The sequence below is a fragment of the Aspergillus udagawae genome (genome assembly GCF_001078395.1).
Source record: "Aspergillus udagawae IFM 46973 DNA, scaffold_3, whole genome shotgun sequence".
NCBI classification, from domain to species: domain Eukaryota; kingdom Fungi; phylum Ascomycota; class Eurotiomycetes; order Eurotiales; family Aspergillaceae; genus Aspergillus; species Aspergillus udagawae.
Window position 1 is genome coordinate 2,611,600 of NW_025091266.1, and position 24,611 is coordinate 2,636,210.

Below are 24,611 nucleotides of genomic sequence, written 5' to 3' on the forward strand. Positions count from 1 at the left end.
TTGATGAACTCATTCTTAGCTCGCATCATCTATCAGCCATCACTACCATGTTAGATCTTAGACCTCTGGATCTGTCTCCAAGTCATTGAAAACCCGTTCCTCACCGAGTCCTATCCCCTCAGATTTGGCTCCCGTGAAGTCTGTTTATATCACGTCCACCCGCCCCCTCCTCCAACCTCCATCTCAGATCTCGCTGCCATCTGGCCTTTTCGCAAAGCCCTACAAGACTGAAATTTATAACTCATCGAGCCCTACTGTGGATATCCCACCTGTGTTGTGACAGAGCTCAAGCCATCGAGTTTCAATTCCTACTGTCGCGTTGTTTGGTCTATGTCTCTCTGACCTAGCTCTTCGCACTTCGACTCCCCGTCGCTCTACAACACCATGTCGGACAAAGGGGCGCATCCTGGTGTGCGAAGCTTGCTGGCCAAATTCGAGAACAATAACCAAAACAGCACCGCCTCTCCACCTCCGCGTGGTCGATCGCCGATAGGGTCGGATCAGACAGGAACCTCACGACCTCTTTCAAAGGTTCGCGCAAGTTTCATATCTGTGGATAGGACGTCTCAAGGAAGTCCGGTCTCGGGGCTCAGGAGCCCAAGCAGTCCTATCGATGGTGCGGTTCCTCCGTCTAGAGTGAGAAGTTTCAACTCAGAAGATTTCGAAGCGGCTCTAAAGAGCTCAGACTCCTCGTCTTCTCCGAGCAACAGTTCCAATGCCGCGGAACAGCCTCGCGTTGATCAGCCCCCAAAAAATTCTTCGACCGAACCACTGATTAAGGGACAAACACCAACCCAAACCAGCACTGGTGATGTCTCCCAGACGGAGAAGACGGCGTCCGCCCCACATACCGCAACGGAGACAGCCCCAGCTAAGTCAGCGCTGAAGCCGACAAAAACAGTTACCAAGCGACCTTCGAACGTCCACATTGGCAAGACTAACGCTGCTACCAAATCGCCAGCCAATCCGCGCGCGCCAACCTCTCCAGCTAAACCGAGCACTGAAAGGACCTCTAGACCGGCGCACTCTACCAAGACAGCCGCGACGAAGGATGACCACGCTGCAGCTACTCGTACTGCAACCCACAAGCCGAGTCGAACATCTTTGAATACTACAGCGAAGACTGCCAACCGCCCCATCCCTGCTTCAATGCCCGCGCGCGACTCCACCAAGCCAGCCACGACCGATGACAGAAATACCCGCCCCAAATCACCGGCCAGGGCCTCTCGCCTACAATCGTCGAAGACGACTTCTTCTCTGTCCTCCACTGCCAAAGGAGGGTCCGGTCCCGGCCTGACCCGGAAGCCATCCACTCTGAAGAAGGCGGTCAATGCAAGTCAGTCACGGGCTACGACACCCACTGCTGCCAGTGTTCGCAAGCAAGCATCTCGCCCGTCTCTCCCTGCCCATTCAGGTACCGACCGCCCACATTCTCGGGTTAGCAACGCAAGCGCCAAGCCGGTCGATGATAGCTTCCTCGCTAGAATGATGCGTCCAACCGCAAGTTCTGCCAGCAAGGTACATGACAAAATCGAAATCAAAAGCCCTCCTCGAAGCTCCAAGCCTGCCAGAGCCCCTAGAACAGTCGCCTCCAAGACCGATATCCGAGCAGCTCGGCCGCCGACAGAGAAGACCGAGTCAGAGAAGAATCAGAGAGACAAGGCGCAACCTGCTTCCTCCGCCCTGCCAGATTCTAGAAAAGAATTACAGGCTGCCCCAGTATTGAAAGAGGTTTCGGAAGAGCAAGAAGTAAAGCCTGGGGCTAATGTCAATGGCCAAGCGCCCAAGCCAGTCTCTGAAGATATTGAGAAGCCTGTCGAGAAACCCTCCACAGCGACCGCTGACACTGAGAAGGAGTCCACCGATGCCTCCATTGAGCCTGTCACTACTCCCACTTCAGAAGCGCCGCTTGGAGAGTCCGCTTCACCCGAGGTTGATGAACCGGCTGAACAGCCCTTGGAAACAATTGCCGAGCAATCCGCAGATGTAGATCAATCAAAGGCTGGGGAATTGGCTGTTCCCGTCTCTGTTACAGAGGTGCCGGAGACAGTCGAAGCTTCAGCGGAGGATATTACCAGCTCTGCCCCCGTTCAAGCAAAGGAACACTTGGCGAGCGAACTTTCAGCGGAACCTGAAAGGGAAAAGCCGGCCGAGCACTCCGAAATCATCCCAGCTGAAACGAAATCAAAGACGGATGACGTTGTCGCTGAGATGGAGAATCTGACTATCGGTTAATCAAGGCGAGGGCAAACCCAACTCATGTCTTGCATGGAATGTTGGGCTATCTCAACCTAATCTTGTCATTCTATTCTTCTAATCCTTTTCTGGATTACTTGCTCCCCTGTGATTGTTGTTTGCAACATATTCCCCCGTGCGCTTAGCTCGCGGTGTTTTACTTTTTCTGGCCTTTGTGGTTGTCACTGGTTACGGGGAAAGGCATTATTCTGTTTTTCTGCTTGATCAGGGTCGACGGTGCTTTGTTGGAGCATACAGTTGGTGGAGTTGCTTTCAGGTTTCTGTTCAGGCTAGCGTCATTGCATCCCATACTGGCATTTGTACTGAGTAGGAGTATTTCTAGGTTCATATCTTGTGCATTTTCAACTTTACCTCTTGATCTTTTTTCTTCTATGTGCTAGTTCTCAGCTTTCTTCTCTTCTTGTGCATACTGAGCATCGTATCTTGACTTGATCTTCTGATTGGCAGATGCGTCAAGCTTTGAAGATATCTGTCAATTTCGAAAACTCCACTGTTTAATCTTTAATCTTGATATGCTATATATTGCTGGATGACTAGTATTGCAATGTAGATTACTGAGGTCGATATGGATCGCCATGTTTGCAGGGCAACTACTACGCAACCCGTTCGGAAAACACTCTCAATACTGAACCATATCCATCCAGTCTAGAGCTTCTTCTCAAGTTTCTTCAAAAACCTATTCACACTGCTTTCCACCCGAGACGCACCGTCCTCGAACTTTCGCGAGCGCTGTCCCGGGTTCTGCACGGCTTTCTGCGCATACTTCTGAGCATGGGAATTGGCCTCTGCCTCAGTGGGTCGGTACAGTTGTTTATGCATGGCATAGTCATGGTTCGGTGCCGTGGGCTGCGGGGCTGGCTCGTAGGAGTAGTTGGAATAGCCGCCGATCGGGGGCGGGGGCGACGTAGGCTGGATTTGGGGTTGAGATTGAACTTGGGGCTGGACCTGGGGATTGGAGCCGTAAAGACTTTGCCCGTGCGCGTGCAGATGGGCGTTTGGATCCACGGGGGGTGGGGCGAAGGACATTGCTCCTGGCTGGGGTGCGGGCGGAGATACACCACCCCCTGCGAGGAAGGCTGGGGTGTATGACGGGACTCCTGGAGGGCTCTGCATGGATGATTGGGAGGAAAAGGACCCTGAGTGCGTGAGTCCAGCGCTTGGGGGAGGCGAGGCGTAGCTTGCGGGGGGAGAGTAGGGCAGTGCTTGACGCAGCGGAGGCCCATAGCCTCCTCCGCCTCCTGGGATCTGGGAGGGAGGTGTCATCGGAACGCCGTGATCTGCTGCCGCCGCCGCTGCAAGTCCCGTACCGTCCGCGGCGTCTACCGGCGGTGGTGTCTTCTCGCGGTGTCGGATGGGCTCTGGTGCGGCGGGGGCGGCCGGATTGTATGGCAAGGGTGCGAATTGGGTGGTGTCTGGCTGCTTTTCAGGCGCGGGTTGGGTCATCGGAGGTGTTGGTTGTGCACCGACCGGAGGAAGGGGAGGAAGAGCTGCTGGAGCGACGCCATGCTGGGATGCAGGCGTAGAGACTGCTTCCGATCGAGAGTTGCGAGTCTGCCCATTCTGGTATGCAGGATCCGTGATTGCCACGTTCTCTAGCTGTTCAACAACAGAACTGACTGTAGAGCCTGCTGGAGCTGGATAGGGATGTCGGTCTGTCTCAACCTGGGACTGTGACAAACATCGTTCCACCAAGTTTAAGAATTCATTTGCATCGTCCAGAGTCCAAAAGTAGATGTCTATCGTATGAAGCCGGTGCAGGTCTGTGCCTCCGACTTGCGGGCCACTTAGAGGTAATTGCCATTCATACGGATTGTTCACCGGTGGAGGTGGGAAGTCCTCCGAAGTCTGCTGATTGTACCCACCTACAGTTAGGGTGCACAGGGTTGGAAATCTGGCGGAATGGTGCAGATGAACATGATCCAATGCTAGGGAGAGGTTAGCACTTCGACTGGCGAACACGGCGCGAGAACTGACATCCGTTGAATGCATCCTGCTCTGAAGTCCCAGGATTGTTGGCAACTTCGATCCTTAGCTTCTGCTGAGACGCATTTTTATACAAATATAAATATGAGCCCTTATCGAACCGATGATATTGAGGCTTGGGAGTAGGAGCTGTAAAATAACAATGGATATCGGCGAAACTGCCAATTCCTCGAATTAGATATTTGTATGTTCCCGCAGCTGGATATCAACTTCTGCGGGGTGGATGGTTGACTAGTACTTACACCGTCAGCACACGCTCTTCACCTGGTAAAGGAGGCATTATGTTCTAGGTATAGTAGAATTGAGGGAGTAAGGAATAGGATAGAAGACAAGAAACAAGTAGAGGCACGAGGGGCAAAAAAATTATACCGAGCAACACTGAATATATAGCTCTCTACGCAAAGGAGGGGACGACTTACTTGACCTCTAAAATGCACCGTTTTGACGCCGAGTAGTACGATGGCGCTTCGACAAGGGAAATGGAAGACGATGATTAGCTGAGAGCTTTTTAGTATGTAGATAGGTACATTCTCTCAGTCTTTATGCCTCAGGCAGAAAATGTAATCTGCTCGGAGCGGAGTCGGCTACCAGGTTTCTCCGAAAATTTCATCTGAGCTTCCGCATCTTCTGGAGTTTCTCCACGCCAGCGCAGTCATTAATAGTTTAGCGACATTGTCATTGACCGAACTACGTTGTGTTTGATAATCAAACTACTCGAAGCCGCTTCAGGTAAATTCTCACCCCCTAGTTTGCCTAGAACGACGCATGTGTTGACGCTCTTCACCGGCAGCAGAGTTGTCCAATCACTAGTACTTTGCGCTCTTTGTGACGATACACACGGCCCCTGCTGGGCCAGTTCTCTTTAATTTCAAGACCTCAACATGTCTCTCGTCAATCTCGCTCACGTCTGCTCGCATTTGAACAATGCATCCAAGGCCCGTCTTGGTCTCACATCGATTCCTCATAGCAACCTACACCTGAAATTATGCCTCGCCCTTCAAAACTCCGGTTACCTTTCCTCCGTCGTCCGCGGAGGGCCGACACCTCCTCCGCCTCATATCCTTCTTGGCCATCCTGCGGCGAATGATGAAGTCGAAGGCATCGAGCCATTGACACAGGCTAACATTGCCTCGAGACGACTGTGGCTGGGATTGAAGTACTGGCAGAGTGAACCGGTGTTGGGAAAATTGAGCATGGTCAGCAAGCCTACGAGAAGAATCACAATCGATGTTGCTGGACTCCGACGTGTGATCCGCGGCGAGAAGAGTGATTATGTGGAAGGGTTACGGACACCCGGCGAAACCTTGTACCTCTCGACCGATCGAGGCATCTTGGAGTCGAGGGAGTGTGTTGAAAAGAAGATTGGAGGATTGGTTCTCTGCAGGGTCCGCTAGAAGGACAAGAGAAGGCAGCACTCTCTCGTCTTCCTGTGTATTTTCTGTACGTTGTGTGATTTGCATTGAATCCGGAGTTTGGTTGGTCGCGATGATTCCTCCCATGCTTGAATATACCGCGATTGTTGGGATGGATGCCTTGGTCCAGGGCTTTGTATAGTAACTTTCTTAGACTCTTCATGTACTACCTATTCCCATCCATGATAAATCCCGAGCAATATTTTCTAAATACTATATTGTGTTATGTACGTTGCCCTTATCTCCTTTCCCGCCGCTCTAATAATTCATGAGCTTGGATCCTCGAATGAGTTGTGTTGCAGCATCCATACTGATCGCACCACAGATTGAGAAAGTAGGCCTGTTAATAATAATAGGATGGTAATATAAGTCCTTCAGTGGATACTGGAAGGCCAAAACATGAATGTCAACAAAGTCGACAAGGCCGGGGTTCGACTAGGATCTCGGAAGTTGGGACTTGATAAGAAAATATAGATATAAGTTCTCAAAGCTGTCTACAGAGCACTACTTACCAGTTCAACCGCCTTAGCCGCTCGGTCTACTCTCTATTGCACTGAACATGGCCTGTTTGTAATATTAGGCCACAGAAGCTCTGTGCTTTGAGTCGAGCGATACAACGCCGTGGAAATGTGAAAGCTGCATGCTCAATCGCTAAGCCAGCAAGAGGAAGGAAGACTGATACTGAGGTATGAGGCTCGTATTGGAATCAAAGGTGATATAGACTGAGGTGCGAGGCAAGTGTCAATGTTGTTCGCAACCTGCAGCAATACTCTCTTGCTCCCCAGAGCTCGCAGATTCTTACTAACCAGTCTGCTAGGGTTACGCGCGTTGTCTTGGAATTGGACTACACGCACATGCAAATGTGCAACAGACTTCGCCTTTGCGTAATATTAAAGCGTGGGTCACATCATACCGTTTACAGGCGGTAATGCATGGCACTCAGATCATTCATACAAAAAATTTCTAGTTATGAGAGTCGTGGACTACATTTCGTTGCTGTACGTCTGGTATTGCTGGGTCTCCATATATTCCCGTCGTTATAAACGAGCCGATTTCGGGACCTATTCTCTATATACAATATGGCAATTGCTCCAGGTGTAGATTCGATGGTAAAGGCATGCCAGAGTCGTCCTGTCCCATTATGTCAAATGCCTAATAACTCACAATTATTCTTGACAGGTATATCACATACTCGCACCCAGGCCGGCTAACGATATCAGGTTCTAGATGTAGATATACAATCAGTAACACGAATGAGAGCTGCTGATGCGTTGGCCTGGGGCTTGGGCGGTCAGGCATGCAGCGAAGTATATGCCCAATGTCTCCATGAATCAATCAATCATCGTAAGACAAGGAATGAAGATCCATGTTTTATTCAAGCCCAATTTCAATTCAGGCCGTCAGTCAGATAGTAGTAGCTACCATAGGTACCGCTTATTGCGCTTGACCAAGGACGATTGCCTGAATGATTCCCGCTGGCATCCAAAACGAGTGAAGAGCCCAAGGTATCCATTGGGCCTCTCAGTAAAAAGCAACAGGTGGTAGTTCGATCAACATGCCAGAGAGGATAACAGAGGCAAATATTATGCGGAAAAGCAAGGTTTACTGGGTAAACCGGGACTGAAGCGTGACCAAGAGGGAAGACGAGGCCAACTGATTCGAGGTAGAGGGCACGGAAGGGCAGCGTTACCTAATCGGGACAAACCACACATCCATCTCCATCCATCAGTCCTCCATCACCAAACCCGCATTCTCCATACATCGAGCCATCGAATTCATCCGAGTTGTGTAATAGGGCCAACTCAGCACAGCTCCTTCGTGGGATCCAGTGCTTCCATTATTGTATTAGGCCCCATAGGCTGAAGCCTCCCGCTCCCAAGAGGACAAATGCCCTGAGATTGCTGCCCAAGTATCCAAAACTTTATGCGGCACGGATCCTTTTACTCTTCTCCCCACTTCCTTTTTCCAGCATCATCCTCGAATGAGCATTGATCATCGCCTGGAGGCGACGGGGCTTTGGTTTTGGGCAAGATATCTCCAAAAAGGTCTATCCATGGCCATACTCTCCGGCTTATGGCCCCGTATCCACCTGATCCATCTGTGAGACAATCTGTGCCGGATCCAATGATGATGCACTTTAGCTGCTTCTTCGGCTGGCGATAATGACTGCCAATTGCTGTCAGTGGCGCTCTCTATCTGATTGATCCTTGTAGAAAAGGCACACTGCGGAGCACTCATCAACTAGCTCAAGCGGGCCATCTTCTGGACTTCGATCGTAGTACGTCTCCGCGCTTAACGAGTACAGGTAGTCAGGTATAATCTAGTTTCTATCTTCTGACAGGGACGGTAATCATCTTCGAGCCTTCCTTTCGTTTGTTGCCACAGTTGTGGGGTCCTCCCTGTCTTGCCTGTCTTCAGTGACTTGAGACATCAGAGAGATCTTGGCTCTTATTTGTCCTGCTGTCGATTAGATTCTCGGCCAGCTTTTTTCTGTCTTCTTCGTCCTATTAAACAGCGACTGTTCTCCCTCTCCAGACACATCGATGAACGGTTTCGAGCATTGAGAGACGGCCCTTCAACGTTCTTCATAGCAAATCCTTCACCTCAGCTCCGTGACTCTTCCAAATCTGGCCTCATGTCGCCGGTCCTCCCTCCTCTTTTGATGCCCATGTCGTCTTCGGGTCTCAGCTCCTTTTCTGGAGCAACGTCGAGCAATGGCTCTCGGTCGTTCTCCATCAGCGGCGATTCTGAATCCTGGCCTCATCACAGGTAATTTCCGATATACACTGCCAACCACCTATCTGCCTATGTTCCTCTTTGCCAGTTATGAATCTGCAAAAGGTAACTCACACTCGCTAGTGCTATGGTGCCTCCGAGGCCACACATTTACGGGACTTCGTCTGAGGCACCGATAATTTATCAGCAAAGGTAACCAAATCCCTCGAAACGAACATCCACTTACCATACTTCACTGATGTTCCGGTTGTGCTGAGACTGTTTTGTTTCTCTCGGCTCAGTGCCAAAAGATGCTTCCCGCCTACTCGTGAATATGCTCCAATTGATACTCAGATTGGCATTTCAAACTGCCCACAGCAACCGTCGCCGGACTATGACTTTCGCATGGCGTACGGTGGGCCACCAGGAATTCCGCACAGCCAAGGGGGTATGCATTTCTCGCCAGTTGCATCGCTACAGCGCCCAGGTACGGTGTATCATGATTGGGACCATCCTGCGCGTCTCCCCGCGGAATCACTGAGGCATGATTACGAATTAGCCAAGCCTATGGAGACACCGGAATGCCTCTTCGAGAGAAATAGCCGGCGTAATGCCGAAAAGGTGAAGGCCACTACACGGTACCATTCTCAGAGACGTCCCTCGAACCGTGACGAGTTTGACGGACCCCATCAGTTGCTGAAGCCACCGTCCCTGCGTGTCATTGAGGAGCAGGCCAGAGAGCTTCCTCATCTCCCTACTAATCTTGATGTTTCAGAGCAAGATCGAATCTTGAACGCAGTTAATGACCGCTTGTCCCAGTGTGCATTTGACTTTGTTGCCAAGTACCAGTTCCCCATCCCTTTGGAAGCAGACAAGAGAGAGGTGAGAATTCCCTCGGACCGCGAATGGACCGAATGGGTATATCTCCTGAAAAGGCTGGCCACCAAGCGCCGCATACCTGCCCGGGTTCTTTACAATGGCCAAATCAAACAACTAGTGACAGTATTGGAAAATTCCCTGGAAATGAGACATGCTGCCAAACATCAGTCCAGACCCATCAAGGATGATCGCAATGTGCTCCAGCTCATCTCAGCCGGCACTCAGGTTGCCAGAATGCTCAAAGATGCCAGTGCCATGGACTATCTGGACAAACTCTATATTGATACCGAGAAACGTATCCATGAGCGGCGCAGCCGGCGAGTGAAATTCGCCAGCCCTTGAATTTGTCCTGGATTTTGCCATTTTCTTGTTTTACGGATGTCACCAAATTATGGCCTATTTTTTTCCATCCTAAAGGAATCTCCGTTGGAAGCCATAATGTCCCTCCGGTCCCGTGGAATCATCCCTATTTAATCCCCGGCGCCCTTGGAGATGCCCCTCAATTTCCGCGGATGGACTCTATTCGTACCTTACTTACCGTGTGGATGGCCTAGAGGACTTTCGATTGATCCCGATGGACAAAATGAAGCTCAGCGCTCCAGGTTTGGTTGTTTTCCAACTTTCCCATTCTCCTATCGATGGCGATTGACCAATAAGAGGGTCTAATGAATATACGATGTTTGTACCGTTTTACTGGGTGGCCCAATCTCTTTTCATCAGGAGCTTGCACTCTACCTGTCTAATAGCGGGGGAACTCTACTGGATTCATGTCTCCTCCCCCTCAACCATGGCCCGTGTTCCCTGTACACTACGAGACCCGCTGACCGGCAGCGGTCTGTTGTTGTCATGTGAGTCTATTGACTGGCGGGATCTTGTCGTTTTTGTGTCGTTATTGCTTTGTCCATGTACCCTCGTCGTTGAGGGATGACTGCCATTGTCTGAATCTATGTAGTGTTTTCTGGTTGACTTGTCCGACCATAGTATCTTCTCGATCATGGCCCAGTTCACCGTCTTCAGAAGTCTGACACACGCCATTTTCCGCCTCTATGTTCTGGAGGGGAATTCCAAAGGACGAAAAAAAGTCGAACAGAAATGTAGACATCACGACACTCACCGAAATGACCAGACTTTGTTCCGACCAGTGCCTTCTCGGTACAGCCATTGACTGTAAACGAGATGTGATTCCGCTATATCACCAGGCCAGCATATTTTGAAGTTTTCCCGGGGTACGTGCTAGTTATGACACTTTTGGTGTCTAGGGGAATTATTGAGATGTTACTGTTTAATATCACCAGATAGCATGGTTCTATTTCTGACTGGTATTGAAGTTATCGGACGTCGAATAGCTTACAGCAAGATGAAATTGTAACGCCAGGTTTGCAAAGGACATAGATGTACAAGCTTACGTCACCAAACGCTACTCGGAACAGGTGAAGAGAGGAAAAGACGTGAGATATATCGTCATCAAGCATAGGCAATTGCGCCGAACATCCTCACCCAGATGCTACTCAGCCGCCGCCAGGAGTAGTGCAGGAGACCACGCGGCGAATGCTGGCTTGCATTCTTCCAGACAACGTACGCGACCACTCCTACCGTGGAAATAAGGGTAGTTGCAAGTCCCAACCCGAGGAGCCTGCCCTGCCAGCGAGCAGATCGGATTACTTCGGAGTACCGTTGGTTGCTGAAACTCACTCGCGAATACTGTGTTTGCCAGCCTAGGCTGGGCACGTAGCGGTCGAGTGCCTCTTCAATTGACTTGCGAAGTTTGTACAGAGGCGTCTTGACTCCCCACCGCATCTCGAGGTAGTTTTGCTTGGACAGGTCGTTGATGGCGTGCGTGTCCGCACAGCGCTGGTCGGTGTATGCTTGGAATGCTCTAGCGCGCGCTTCTCTACGAGCTTCCGGGCTTGCATCTAAATCGTAACTGCCATGCTTATCCAGGAATTCGAACAATACACGAATGTCCTCGAGTCCGGCGTTGAGGCCTTGGCCGTAGAAGGGTAGGACGGCGTGGGCGGCGTCACCCACGATGACGATACTTGAGTTATAATGGTGAGGCTTGCATTTGAGGCTGATCAAAGGAAGGTGGGGGTTGGTCGCGAACTGCTCCTGCAGATCTTCCGGAGAGATGAGTTCTGGACAAACACCGGGGAAGTGGTCATTGAAAGACTCGACCAGGTTCTGCGCCGAGGATCCTAGATGTTGATAGTGCGCGGCGGGCGCAAATAACGTGCACGTAAAAGATTTGTCTGCGGATGGGAGGGCGATGAACATGAATTCCCCTCCAGGCCAGATGTGTAGGTGGTTGGGGGAGATGTGAAAGTCGCCATCCTTGGTTGGAGGAATGCGGAACTCGCACCACAATGTATCGATGTACTCCTGCTGATAATCCACCCGGGCAAATTTCATCATGTGGTATCTTGCCGCAGAATGAGCTCCATCCGCGCCGATCATGAAGTCAAAGTCCACTTCGATTTCTGGCACCCGGTTCGCAGAATTTGGAAGAGGCGCCTCGCCGGGCACCCGACGTTCGAACCACGCTTTGCGCGCACTGAAATCGGCGCCGGTCAGTTTATGATTAAAGAAGAGCTTCACATTAGGCGTGCGTTCCAGTTCATCGAGTAGTGCGTTGTTCAAGGTACTTCTGTCGACAGCATTGATGGCCTATTGGCTGCGTTGGTGATGACTCACATGATCTGAGCATGAAGAAACTACTTACTCGTCCATGGACATCGTATGCCTGCGCAGCTTCCCATAGTTGCCCGTGGTCTCTGCCGTGGATCATCCGTCCGTGCATTGGAATCGTGCCTCGGAGGACGTTGTTGATGAGTTCCTCCCGGTTAGAGTGCCTCATGGCGGCAATTCCACGCTCAGACAATGCCAAATTGATGGACTTTGTAAAATTCAGAGGGACTGTCGAGGGATCACGAAGATCTATCATTTGATCAGCAGCTGCAACATACATTTGTGGATATGGAAGCCAGCTGCAACATCATCGGTGATGCATCAGATGCAAGGTGCAAGGTGGGGCCGCAAGTAGGAATGTAGCACAAAACATCAATTTGAACCTTGTGCTTTGCACCTTTTACGCACAGTCATATCCAGGACTGGGTAGCCGTGTACGAATATTGCCAATTCCAATGAAAAGATAGAACCTACCTCCACGCAGTTCATAGATTTCCACCTCATCACCTCTGGCTGCCGCATACAGAGCTGCCAGCGACCCAACCGGACCAGCTCCGACGACAACAAGCTTTTGTCTCTTCCGTACAGTATCCGCCATATGGACGGGACCACGGCTCTAGAGCTCTGTGAAATAGATCCTCTTTGTGAAGGTATTGCTGCTTCTTTTCGAGCTCACACGACGCCTTATGTCCTTTCACCTCGGAGGTGATATGCTGCATGCGATGTCGGAAAGCTCGGTTGGTCTTTACCCAATCTGGAATTTAAACTCGCTGCTCGGAGTATTAAGGCTTGGCACTTATGGGTTCTTGGCGCATCAAAGAGCTAATCGCTTTTTGGATTTAGTATTATCGTCAGTGTTGCGCTAAGACAAATATGGATTAGTGGTCTTGATAACGGTAATTTTTCCTTTTGTCGCCTGCGACGCATTACTATCAAATTATCGCCATCTGAAGATATTATACCCCAGTCCATTTTCTTTTCCCTTCCTTCTATCTTCTTCAGTAAATACTTTTTTACTTATCCCTTGACTAATTCATTGCGCGCCAATATGGCTATTGAAGTTGCGACCCGGAAATGTATGGGGTTGGAGTGCGAGAACAATGCCGGAAGTTTGCAGTGTCCAACCTGCTTGAAGATGGGCACCGATAGCTTCTTCTGCTCGCAAGATTGTTTCAAGCGAAGCTGGGTACGCTACCTTGCGTGACCGATAAGGTCCACGTGTGTTGCTCTATTCGTATTTTCTGTTATGCGCTGACTCGTCCGATCAGAGTGAACACAAGGCGATCCACAAATCGAAGAGTAATATCCTGTCCAACCTGTTCCCTCCGAAGGTAGTTTCTGAACCTGATCCAGCCACGGGACATTTCAACCCTTTCCCTTCGTTCCAATTCACCGGCTCTCTAAGACCCGTCTATCCTCTGTCTCCCATGCGAACGGTTCCCAAGTCTATCCCTCATCCCGACTACGCCAAAGATGGTATCCCTCGGTCAGAGCAGAAGTTTGTCGGTCGTCATAACATCACCATTCTGAATAAGGAACAGCAAGAAGGAATGAGGAAGGTCTGCCGTCTGGCTCGAGAGGTGCTGGACATTGCCGCTCGGGAGGTCAGACCAGGTGTTACGACCGACTACATCGATGAGGTTGTGCACAAGGCATGCTTGGAGCGTAATGTAAGTGGCTTCCTTGTCGTTCGGGAAGAGTAAGGGAAACCGCCTAATACATCGGCAGTCCTATCCCTCGCCTCTCAACTACATGCATTTCCCTAAATCCGTATGTACATCCGTCAACGAGACAATCTGTCACGGCATCCCCGACCAGCGGCCCCTCGAGGACGGAGACATCATCAACATTGACGTTACTCTGTATCACAACGGCTTCCACGGCGATCTCAATGAGACATACTACGTTGGCGATAAGGCTCGTGCGAACCCAGACGCGGTACGCGTTGTGGAAACTTCTCGAGAATGCCTGGACAAATCGATTGAATTGGTCAAGCCCGGCATGCTCTTCAGAGAACCAGGCAACGTCATTGAAAAGCTTGCAAAAAGCCGGAACTGCAGTGTGGTCAAGTCCTACTGTGGCCATGGCATCAACCAGCTATTCCACTGTGCTCCCAACGTTCCCCACTACGCAAAGAACAAGGCTGTCGGAACGGCCAAGCCTGGCATGTGCTTCACCATCGAACCCATGATCAACATTGGTACTCACCGTGATCGGACGTGGCCTGACGACTGGACCAGCACTACGGCGGACGGTTCCTTGTCCGCGCAGTTTGAGCACACGCTTCTCGTCACTGAGGATGGTGTGGAAGTTCTGACTGCTCGTCTGCCTGATTCGCCCGGTGGACCCATTCCGATGCCGGTCACCGAGGATGCGACGACGGCCGAGAATTGATGTGCATTATATAGACCCATAGACCCTACATGACTAAAACATTTACGATTCGAGGTTATGTGACTTATATCGTTCCAACTCAATCCTGGTAGATTATGTAAGCTGTTGATGCGCTCTATTGATTACGATACATGTAGTCGTTCCATCTTGCAGATAGATGAGCAAGTGAGTCAATTCGTCGAAGGCGTGATGCTTGGGCAAAACATGTCATTGGCAAAGTAGTAGTTCGCCTGCATTATCTTCATCGATGCACGGACCGCTAGTGCTGAAAGCAATTGTCATTATCGATATAACCGATTTTGTTTAACTAAAAAAATAATGAAATCCCTCTGCAACTTGGCCGGATGTTTATCTGTGATGTGAAATTCCGACGAGACAGATAAGGCACTGTTATTGTTGATAGTGGAAGAAAACAAACAAGGAAACTGAAGTCTGGAGTACTACCTAATCTGGAAGGTGGGTAGCCGGCGGACAGCCGCCGGTCTGAGATTGCCGAAAGAACCAATCATTTGGGAGAGATTGCTCCATTCCAGACGCTTAAGTTTGTCATTGTGAGTCAGTGGGGTGCATCATTATCACGTGACTTACTTTTCGTATTCAAGTCGGTCATCATGGGCGCGCCCTTTTTGATCTGAGTCGTGTCTCGTTTCAATCTGCTGTGGTATATACCAAGCTTTAGGAGATGTCTCCAGAGAGAACTCCCACAGAGACTTCCCCTTTGCTGGGTCCGCAGAGTGGGAATGCTCCCACCAATGGTGCAATTACCAACAATATCCTTCGGGATCCCGAGGCGGAGCCTTTAAAGGATGACCTGGCTCCGAGGCACAACCTTCGATACATTCTACCTGCTGTTTCCCTTGGTGTAGGTCTTATGAGCTATAGCAGCAATATTATTGTTGCTGACGCTGCTCGAAACAGATCTTCCTGTCTGCAGCCGATCAGACGATCATTGTGGCCAGTTATGGGCAGATCGGTTCCGACCTGAAAGCCCTTAATCTAACAAGTTGGGTGGCTACCTCATATTTCATCACTTTGGCGAGCTTTCAGCCACTGTATGGCAAGTTGTCCGATATCTTTGGCAGACGAGCATGTCTCTTATTCTCGTATTTTGTGTTCGGCCTTGGTTGTCTGTTTTGCGGCCTGGCGCGAAACATTCATGAGTTGATCGCTGCTCGTGTAAGACGGCCCATAGTATGACGAGATTTGCAGTGATGCTGATGAGATACCAAGGTTTTCCAAGGGATTGGAGGGGGCGGCATGACCACTGTGGTCAGCATCCTGATGAGTGATATCGTTCCCCTTCGAGAGCGAGGAGTGTGGCAAGGGATCATCAACATTATTTATGCAACTGGCTCGGGAACGGGTGCTCCGCTAGGTTCGAGTTGCTTCGATTTGACTTGGAGCTACTTTTGCTGACGTTTGACCAGGAGGAATACTGTCCGACTATATTGGCTGGCGGTGGCAAGTTCATCATAAGAACCGTCTTCAAGATTGCGTGTTGTGCTAACAGTGTTCTCAGGGCCTTTCTCGCTCAGGTCCCTCTATGTGTTCTTGCGTTCCTGGCTGTGACGATCATGCTAGATCTGCCTGTTCAAGGGGATAGCCATTGGAAAACCAAGCTGCGCCGCATCGACTTTCCGGGCGCGTTTGCTCTCGTTGGAGCAGTAGTCGGCCTCCTCCTTGGGCTTGATCGAGGCAGTAACGTCTCCTGGACGATGCCGTTAACCATCGCGTCGCTTGGTATCTCCCTCGCCATGTTCGTCCTCTTTGTGTTGATCGAGGTCTACTTCGCCGCTGAGCCGTTTGCCCCTGGTCATATCATCTTCGACCGAACCTTCTTTGCCAGCTACAGCTGCAACTTTTTTAGCTTTGGTGGCTGGCTTGCGGGACTTTTCTTCATTCCTCTGTACTTTCAAGCTGTCGATGGCGTGTCTGCTACGGTCTCTGGCCTGCGCCTCCTGCCGAGTATTATAGCCGGTGTTTCGGGCTCTCTGTTCGCTGGCTATGTCATGAAATGGACGGGGAAGTACTACTGGCTAACAATCGCTGCTTACGGCCTCCTGACAGTGGGTATGACCACCATCTACCTTTTCACGGGTGGGATTACCCCGAGCCTTATCCCTATGATCCTGGGAATGATGCTTTGTGCCTTTGGGAACGGGATCGGTGTCACAACCACGTTGATCGCCTTGAGTGAGTTGTTTCCTACCTTATTTGCTACCCCGAAACTCTGTTAAACTCATGTTTTAGTTTCAAATGCGACTCCCGAGGACCAGGCCGTTGTTACCGCCTGCTCGTACCTTTTCCGCTCCCTAGGTTCGGTTATTGGTGTGTCGTTATCCTCCACTGTAGTTCAACAACTGCTGCGCAGTCAGCTCAGATCCGATTTGCGTGATCGCAAAGACATTGATCGTATTGTCGAAGGAGTGAGACAAAGTCTGGACTACATCAAAACTCTCGATCCTACAGTTGGCAGGATCGTGCGAGGTTGCTATGGGTGGGCTACCAACAAGGGGTTTGCCTTTATGGTTGCCGTCGTCTTCTTCGCTCTCGTGAGCAGCTTCTTCATTCGAGAAAGCAAGCTGAGCCGGTAATCGAAAATCATTCGTGGTTCCTGGAGTGGATCAATCGACGGAATGGAACGATGGAGAAGACGACTATCCGATGATACACACGATAGCAATGTGGGAATTGTGCATCTCGGGCTTTCAGTAGATGTTGATAGATGTGATGACGATATATAGATACCTAGAGCCCTGTTACGAAATCAGGGCAAAAATGCATATCGTTTATTTCTGGTTCTGTACAGTCGTTTTATCATGTTATTCAACGTATAAGCTCAATCGGACAGATGTATATGTCATTTCCATCGATTGGCTCCGCGGAGTGACAAGAATCGGCCCCGTCTTTCTAGGCGGTCGAGGCAGTGGCCGATCAAAGCCGCCGCTACTGTTTCCTACCAGCATAGCTATCAAGCTATATTTATGCGAGACCTTTCTTTATCCGCTCCTTACTCATTATCTCATGTGGTTTAATACTCTTATGCTCTGATTTTTGATGAACTGTGATGATTATGATATCAACTTCCTGATCTCTGCAGCAGTTGCAAGCCGCCCTGCTCCGTCATGTCGGAGTCCCAGTCACGACCAGTTTCCCTGACACGGTATCGTCCTGCTCTTTACCTGCTGACAGGCGTCGCCGCAGCCTACGCTCTGGTATACATCCACAATAATATCCTTTTCCCCTCGTCGCCCCAAACACCTCTACGTCGCCGAAGAGCTGTCCGCCGAAGACGAACCGGACCCGACGAAAGTGATGTCAGCAATACACCATCGTACCGCGCGATTGCTCATCTAGAGCAACTAGAACGTCAGAATGGGGTGTACGGCACCTTCCGCATTGAGACCGAGGACGGACGCCGCGTGGAGAGCGGCCTCCTCCCATCTCTTTTGGCTACGCGCGATCAGCTGATGGAGGAAGTCGGCGTCCCGCAGGCCCATGCCGAGCGGATGCGCGAGATGATGGAGGAGACGTTCCTGGAGTCATTCCTCGCTCTGGATTTCCCGTCGGCCCATACAATCGAGGAAGGCACTGCGGAGAGGAGCTATCTCATCGAGCAGCTGCAGCGGCGGGGGATTTCGCTTACGGGGATTCAGAGGGCATTGGCACGGTTCAATGAGGATGGCAACTACGGCGAGGAGCTGCGAAGGCGGCGCCAGAATGGAGAGAGGGTTACGCTGTCTACATCTACATTTCCCGAGGAGTCTGTCCCCTTGCAGAACTTGGATGGTGGGGAGACAGTGGTCGACGATCAGAGCGTCTTCTCCTGGCGGGAAGGGAATAATGAGTCGTCACCGGCGCAGGAAGGCCAGAATCTTCTGAATCTGCTATATCACATTGCGGAGGATCAGTCTAGACGAGATGGCTACATCCACAGAGGGGTGACGTGCAATAGCTGCGGTGCCATGCCTATTCAAGGCATACGGTATCGGTGCGCAAATTGCATTGACTACGACCTGTGCGAGACGTGTGAGGCGATGCAGGTGCACATCAAAACTCATCTCTTCTACAAAGTTCGGATTCCGGCGCCCTTCCTAGGAAATCCCAGACAGTCGCAGCCGGTCTCGTACCCGGGGAAGCCAGCCATGCTGCCCCGTAGCCTGCCACGCGCGCTGGCAAAGCGTTTGATGAAGGAGACCAATTTCGAGAACACTGAATTGGACGCTCTCTGGGACCAGTTCCGGTGTTTAGCGAGCTATGAGTGGCCAGACGACCCGAACAAGTTGTGCATGGCTATCGATCGTAAAACGTTTGATCGATGTTTTGTGCCGCATACTTCCGTCCGTCCTCCGCCGCCATGCCTCATCTACGACCGCATGTTCGCATTCTATGACACGAACAATGATGGACTGATTGGGTTTGAGGAATTCCTCAAAGGTTTGGCTAGCTTAAATAACAAGAGCAACGATGAAAGGTTGCGGCGAGTATTCCGTGGCTACGACATCGATGGGGACGGCTACGTGGAGCGCAAGGATTTCTTGCGGGTTTTCCGTGCATACTACGCTCTCAGCAGGGAGCTAACTCGCGATATGATTGCTGGGATGGAAGATGACTTCCTCGAGGGAGGAGCACGAGATGTCGTGCTTGGGAGTCAGCCCGTCAGCTCGGCATTCCCTGGCAGTATTCCTTCTGGGGAGCCATCAAGGACCGGAGAGGGGAAGCGCTTGACTTCCGAGGGAGACCTTGAAATCGTGGATAACCAGGGCGTATTACGTCAAGATGGCAACGACACCGGTGACCGACACGCTGTTGTAGGTGAGGCAGCTATCCGGGCCAGATGGGGGTCCAGGGGGCCTCTATTTCCCGCGCAACTGGCAGCGCCGGCAAACACGACTGCCACAGATTCCGGCCGCCAAGATTCGAACGTTCCTCGTGCAAGAGATACACAACAAGGGGACGACGAAGACGCAAGCTCCGATGAGGATGGGTCCAGCTCTTCAATGGCTAGTGACTGGCCCGGCACAGAAAACATTCTCGAGCAGGATATTGTCAACGCTCTTGGAACTCCTGTCCCTCTCCAAGAGGTCACCGACCCAGAGGACAGAGAACGCGTTGCTGATGTTGTCTTCCGTAGAATGCGTGATGACCACCATAGACTCCTGACGGATGTTCGCAGGGACGGCATTGATGAGCGCTGGAGACGGAGGGCTTTCTACACAGACGTAGAAGATGGTGCCACTGCTCCCGAAGGCTATGTGAGCGATCCAGATGTTGACCATCTGTCCGAGGATGAGAATGCTCCCGGCCACCCTTCAGCTCTCGATTCCCACCCTCCATCCCCCCGCTCTCGATCCTCGTCCAAGGTGCGGTTCCAGGACGATCTCACCGACGACTATGACATCAGGTCGAATCCCTCCACTTCGTCTCGCAGTATCCCTGTAGGCGAGCGGTGGGGTGGTTTTGAGATCCCCGAGGTCGAGAAAGACGTCGGAAAGGAGATCTTGTATCAGGTAACGCAGCAGGGGTTTAACGAGCTCCTTGACATCTTATTCAAGCCAAAGGAAGATCTGCTCATGGAAGCCTATCGGACCCGCACAGAGCGCAAAATCTGGGCTCGCGAGATCGAACTTGCGGAGATGATGGATCCTAAGAAACGGATGGCCCAGGAGGGTGGGACGGCAACCGACGAAGAACTGCATGAACTCCTGAATCGGTCTGGTTATTCTTTGCAAAGTCCACAATTGGAACCTCTTCAACCTAGCCCCGATTTGTCTGTGCGTCCAACACTGGGAAGCCCTGAGAGTGTACAACCTGTGCACCTCGCCGATCCTGAAAGAGACGACGATTTGGTTGATTCTGCTTCTGTCGAGGATAGGGTTGAAGAAACCTCGGGTGCGATTGAGCCCGCGCGCTCCTTGACGCCGGAGCTGCAAGCTGCGACAGAGGCCAGCTCACGTCGTGACATGCCGGACTACGATCCGACGCTACCACAGTATCGGCCGAACGAAGAACCAGAACCTCCACGTGAAGTGCCCGGCCTACCAGTTCCGGACCTTGACAACTCACTCTTCGTCCCTATGGCTTCTCTCTCGCAAACCGACCTGCAACAACAGCAGCAGGATCTTCCGGCAGAGCTCCGTCTTCGACCGGGTAGCACCGCGTTCCCTGCACCGTCATCGTTACCTGATGCCGAAGCCACCGCACCCAAGCTGCCCCCTTCACCCATTCAACCTCTTCCCCCAGCTGCATCTTCATCTTCCTCCCTCCCGCGACGTCATGGTCCCACGCTTCCTCCGTCGACGCTGACACTTTCTCGCTGGGCGTACCTGAACCAAATAGAGCGGGAGGCGAAGGAACGTGGTGGTACTGGCGCCAAGCTCAACTTTGAGGAGTTTTCTCGCCGGATGGCGGCGGACCGAGGACGCAGGTTGGCGTTTGTGGCTAGCTGGATTGAAATGGCTAGTTTTTAGCCTTGTATCTCTTGTATAATATACGAAAGGAAAACATGATCTACAAGTGGCCTGCATCTTACGGGTAATTGTAGATAGACTAGGTAAATAAAAAAAATCATACCCTTTTGGGTGCCACGCAAAACCGTGGTCTAGTGACGAGTAAACCTGTAATATACACAGATAGCATGCCATTCCAGCAACCAACCCAACCCAGACGAAGATTTAATCCCAGTATTTGATGACGCCCTCCAATCCACCCGTAACCACTTTACTCGTCTCCTGGGGATGCCAGTCCAGACACGTGGTGGCACCGCCCTCTTTCCCTCCGGCCATGATCTTATGGTACATCTTGCCCGTCTTCCAGTCCCAGAAACAGACGTAGCCGCCGCTGTCACCGGACGCGACGAACTGGCCGTCCGGCGAGATCTTCACGTCAACAGCGTACCCGGCGTTATTGTGACCCCTGAAACTCTTCTTGCGGTTCTGCCGGAATTTGTCCGTGGCGCCGTACACGAGGATTTGGTTGTCGCCGGACTGGAAGGCGACGTATTTGCCGTTTGGATGGGGCGCGGCGCGCGTCAGGGCAAACATGTACGGCTCGGCGATGAACTTGATGGGCACGGGGATGCCGTACTCCCAGGCGCGCAGGGACTTGTCGTCCGAGGTGGAGATGAAGCGGCGGTTTTCGTCGACGAAGGTGATGGTGTTGATGGCCGCCAGGTGGTGGTCGTATTCTTGGACCAGCTCGCCGGAGCGCGTGTCGAACTGCACGATCTTCTTGTCGGACATGCCGGCCAGGAACTCGTGCGAGTGGTCGGCGCCCGGGTTGAAGCGGAGGACGTGCGGTGTCTTGCCCGTTGAGAAGCGCGCGATGCACTTGCCGTACTCGGTGTCCCAGAGCTTCATCTGGCGGTCGTAGGAGGCTGTCAGGAAGGTCTTGCCGGACGGGTGGAAGTCCGTGTCTGTTATAGCCTTGGAGTGGCCCGAAAAGGTACGCAGGAGCTCCCGCGAGTGGTACACATCCCAGATCTTGGCTTTGCCGTCGGCAGCGGACGAGAGAAGCAGGTGGCCGGAGCTGGGGAAAAAGCGCAGCGAGGTGATGGCCTTGGTGTGCGATTTCCAGGTGTGGATGAGCTTCTTGGGCACGTAGTTCTTGATGCTGCCGACCTCCTTCTGCAGGTCGACGTCCAGGTCCCGCGGAACGTGCATGTACGTCCGGCCCAGGTAGTCGAATTGCTCGCTGCCGTGGAACTCGGTCGTTTCCACCTTGGACGCGTCGTCCTGGTATTCGGTCGCCGCCTTGCTCATGGCGGGCATGTGTGCCGGCGCCAGCTCCTCGTCCTCCTCCACAAACTCCTCATCCGTTCCAAGCTCCTGATCCGCTAAGGCGGCCTCCTCTTCATAAACGCGGTCGTCGTCCTGATACTTTGCCCAGGGCCCCAGGTACGCGCCCTCGCCCTCGACGATGCTGGGGTCGCCTTTCTTCTGCCTCTTGGCTCGCAGCGCCGCAGACACCTCCTTGGACGGCTTCATCTGGATCACGTCTCGGCCTCCATGTTCTGCCGCACTATTTAGATTCCCCACAAACTGGTCCGGCGCCGAGGGGTTCCGCGTGTATCCCAGACTCTGGAATGTGCGGTGCTGTGCGGCGAACGTTGCCTCGCTGATGGCGGCCTCTTCGGCGAATCCGGTCGGGACGTTCTTGCGTTTCAGGCCGCTGGCGGAGCCGGCTGGCTTGAAGGGGTTTGCGGGCCCTTGCGACGGTCGCGAGAGATCGTCATATGTTGCGTTGTAAGTGAGGGCGTTGGATGTGGTGTTAGCCAGCATCATCTGCATGTACACTGGATCCTATGGGATCGTTAGTTCCATAGCCTTGATGTAACAGGAGACCAAATTTTTGAGAGAAAGGTAAAATCTGGCTGCTCAAGGGACCAAACCTCTGTGTTCACTTCGGGCGCAGCGATGACCTTGGTCGCTGGGGTCGCCGTTGCGACCTGGGGCGTTGTGGCGTCATCGTCGCTAGAGTCGTAGCCGACACCTAATAATGATGCCATATTGGAGATATATCCTTCCGGCGATGGAATGAGAGTAAATAAACGTCTCAAACTACGTCGGACGGTGGGTGGCTGTTGGTGGTTCTGGGAAAATTGAAGCCGCTTCTGAGGGTCGGCGAGTCTGCAATTTTACGGGCGACGAGACAACCATCAGCGAAGACCGACGGACGACGCAAGGATGAGAACAACCACGGGACGACACAACTCGACATCCATTCTTCGTATTGGGTATCAAATAATTGGCGTGCATATCCTTGGTCTTCCTATTATCTATTAATAGTTTCATCACCCAGAGGGTATCGTACGCTCTTTATTGTCAAACCGCTCGAGAGGTATATACAGCATTACAGACATCAACAGCATGAAAAATAGCAAAGGAAACATCACAAGCAGCAATTACAGCATCATGGCATCTTGCCAAACCATCCTCCATACGTACTCTCTCTGACCATCAGCAAAAGCAGTTGGTCAGGATCAAGAACCATCTATCATCACCACACCTCGTACAATTATTGACATCACCCAACATTGCATCGTATACCCGCTGCATTAATCTCGGCGGCCGCCCAGTCGTTCAACTCTGCCCGTCAGAGTTTCATCACTGATCATGGACAGGTATTGGACGAGGCAAACGCATCGACACTCATCAGGCAGGCACTGAGGTCTCGGAAATTAACTTCGTCCCCGGTACGAGAAAAGACAGCGAACGCATCAGTGACTCCTCAAGGGGAACGGCCGTAACGCATCGCATACTCCGTCTTGTCACGAAGTCAGTGGGATTCGTCGCGGATCAGAGCAACAATCATGCTGTAGAGGTAGAAGAAGAACATCAAGAGGTGGAAGCCCAACTTGATGAAGGATTCCTGTAGTTTTTCGTTAGCCGGACCCTCCCCATGTGGCGAGATGCAAGTGCCTATCTACCTTCTTGTGCACGTTCAGCTTGCGGAAGATCTCAGTCGCATCCAGAAGATGCTGGTTGTCAAGGATCCTGACAACAGAATGACGGGTTAGCCTGGTATCCAACTCAAGACTCCCATCGGGCTCCTATTCCGGGCGAAACATACTTCTTGGCATTGAACGCCAACAGAGGCAGGTTGAGAACGAGCGCGAGCCAGTAGCCATTGATCATGAACAAGATAGTGAGGAAGGCGTGAACAGCGGCTTCGGGGATGATGTAGGCGTTCAGACGGTTGCAGAGGTCAATGGGATTGATGTAGTCACTGCAGCAAGTAACCAAATTAGCTTGTGTGTCGTAATTGACTTCAGAGGGGAAAATACCATTCCAGATCGCTGTACATGATAGTAAAGAAGACCTGCAGGAACAGGTTGACGGCGTTGATGAGCACCGCCAACAGGTAGAGCCAGGCTTCACCGGACATGTTGCTGACTGGACTGCTTCTAAGAGAGGGTGATGGAGAGGAAGAGGATGAGGATGAGCCGGTGCTCGAAGCTCACAGGCAGAACGGGGAAGCTGGTGGAAATAAGGTCTGGAGCTGGGGACTGTGGACTGTGGGCTGTGGAGGGGTCTAGAGAGAGCAGAGTTGGGGGTGGATTCTTCCGCTCAGAAAAGCCGGAATGGAGAAGCGAGCGGGCGGTGAGGCCGAAAGAAGCCTAGACTGGAAGCTTTGATAGCACAAATAATTAGGGGTTAAGGAGTAGAAGAAGAGATGATCTGAGTGGTAGTAGATCTGAAGGTTCCGTGTTAAAATCTCTCAGCATGAGAATGACCTAGGCAGACGGAGAGAAGACTCTGACGCAGGAGGTTGGGAGCTGTGGTGGTG

At 51.8% G+C, this 24,611-nt stretch overlaps 10 protein-coding genes across 10 annotated transcripts; 6 read left to right on the plus strand and 4 right to left on the minus strand.

Moving 5' to 3' along the window:
- Window positions 1-384: 384 nt before the first annotated feature.
- Window positions 385-2,235, plus strand: Aud_004762 (uncharacterized protein; the record flags this gene model as incomplete). The annotated part of the gene is made up of 1 exon (XM_043289699.1): window positions 385-2,235. One exon carries the CDS (start codon window positions 385-387, stop codon window positions 2,233-2,235), a length of 1,851 nt encoding a protein of 616 aa, XP_043145634.1.
- Window positions 2,236-2,901: 666 nt separating this feature from the next.
- Window positions 2,902-4,519, minus strand: Aud_004763 (uncharacterized protein; the record flags this gene model as incomplete). Its single annotated transcript, XM_043289700.1, has 3 exons — window positions 2,902-4,181; window positions 4,231-4,397; window positions 4,482-4,519. 3 exons carry the CDS (start codon window positions 4,517-4,519, stop codon window positions 2,902-2,904), a joined length of 1,485 nt encoding a protein of 494 aa, XP_043145635.1.
- A 601-nt stretch (window positions 4,520-5,120) lies between these two features.
- Window positions 5,121-5,633, plus strand: Aud_004764 (mitochondrial 37S ribosomal protein uS8m; the record flags this gene model as incomplete). Its single annotated transcript, XM_043289701.1, has 1 exon — window positions 5,121-5,633. One exon carries the CDS (start codon window positions 5,121-5,123, stop codon window positions 5,631-5,633), a length of 513 nt encoding a protein of 170 aa, XP_043145636.1.
- A 3,138-nt stretch (window positions 5,634-8,771) lies between these two features.
- Window positions 8,772-9,587, plus strand: Aud_004765 (uncharacterized protein; the record flags this gene model as incomplete). Its single annotated transcript, XM_043289702.1, has 1 exon — window positions 8,772-9,587. The coding sequence occupies one exon, from the start codon at window positions 8,772-8,774 to the stop codon at window positions 9,585-9,587; it is 816 nt and encodes a 271-aa protein (XP_043145637.1).
- A 1,122-nt stretch (window positions 9,588-10,709) lies between these two features.
- On the minus strand, window positions 10,710-12,528 carry bna4 (kynurenine 3-monooxygenase; the record flags this gene model as incomplete). Its single annotated transcript, XM_043289703.1, has 3 exons — window positions 10,710-11,909; window positions 11,965-12,179; window positions 12,405-12,528. 3 exons carry the CDS (start codon window positions 12,526-12,528, stop codon window positions 10,710-10,712), a joined length of 1,539 nt encoding a protein of 512 aa, XP_043145638.1.
- Window positions 12,529-12,978: 450 nt separating this feature from the next.
- Window positions 12,979-14,324, plus strand: Aud_004767 (methionine aminopeptidase MAP1; the record flags this gene model as incomplete). The annotated part of the gene is made up of 3 exons (XM_043289704.1): window positions 12,979-13,116; window positions 13,199-13,600; window positions 13,659-14,324. The coding sequence occupies 3 exons, from the start codon at window positions 12,979-12,981 to the stop codon at window positions 14,322-14,324; spliced, it is 1,206 nt and encodes a 401-aa protein (XP_043145639.1).
- Window positions 14,325-15,006: 682 nt separating this feature from the next.
- On the plus strand, window positions 15,007-16,918 carry Aud_004768 (putative MFS multidrug transporter; the record flags this gene model as incomplete). The annotated part of the gene is made up of 6 exons (XM_043289705.1): window positions 15,007-15,186; window positions 15,243-15,500; window positions 15,555-15,699; window positions 15,752-15,782; window positions 15,844-16,517; window positions 16,575-16,918. 6 exons carry the CDS (start codon window positions 15,007-15,009, stop codon window positions 16,916-16,918), a joined length of 1,632 nt encoding a protein of 543 aa, XP_043145640.1.
- Window positions 16,919-17,449: 531 nt separating this feature from the next.
- Aud_004769 (EF hand domain protein) lies at window positions 17,450-20,794 on the plus strand (the record flags this gene model as incomplete). Its single annotated transcript, XM_043289706.1, has 1 exon — window positions 17,450-20,794. The coding sequence occupies one exon, from the start codon at window positions 17,450-17,452 to the stop codon at window positions 20,792-20,794; it is 3,345 nt and encodes a 1,114-aa protein (XP_043145641.1).
- Window positions 20,795-20,998: 204 nt separating this feature from the next.
- On the minus strand, window positions 20,999-22,830 carry Aud_004770 (WD40 repeat domain-containing protein; the record flags this gene model as incomplete). The annotated part of the gene is made up of 2 exons (XM_043289707.1): window positions 20,999-22,624; window positions 22,714-22,830. 2 exons carry the CDS (start codon window positions 22,828-22,830, stop codon window positions 20,999-21,001), a joined length of 1,743 nt encoding a protein of 580 aa, XP_043145642.1.
- A 770-nt stretch (window positions 22,831-23,600) lies between these two features.
- On the minus strand, window positions 23,601-24,209 carry Aud_004771 (cornichon family protein; the record flags this gene model as incomplete). Its single annotated transcript, XM_043289708.1, has 4 exons — window positions 23,601-23,693; window positions 23,752-23,818; window positions 23,895-24,050; window positions 24,109-24,209. The coding sequence occupies 4 exons, from the start codon at window positions 24,207-24,209 to the stop codon at window positions 23,601-23,603; spliced, it is 417 nt and encodes a 138-aa protein (XP_043145643.1).
- Between the last annotated feature and the right edge of the window lie 402 nt (window positions 24,210-24,611).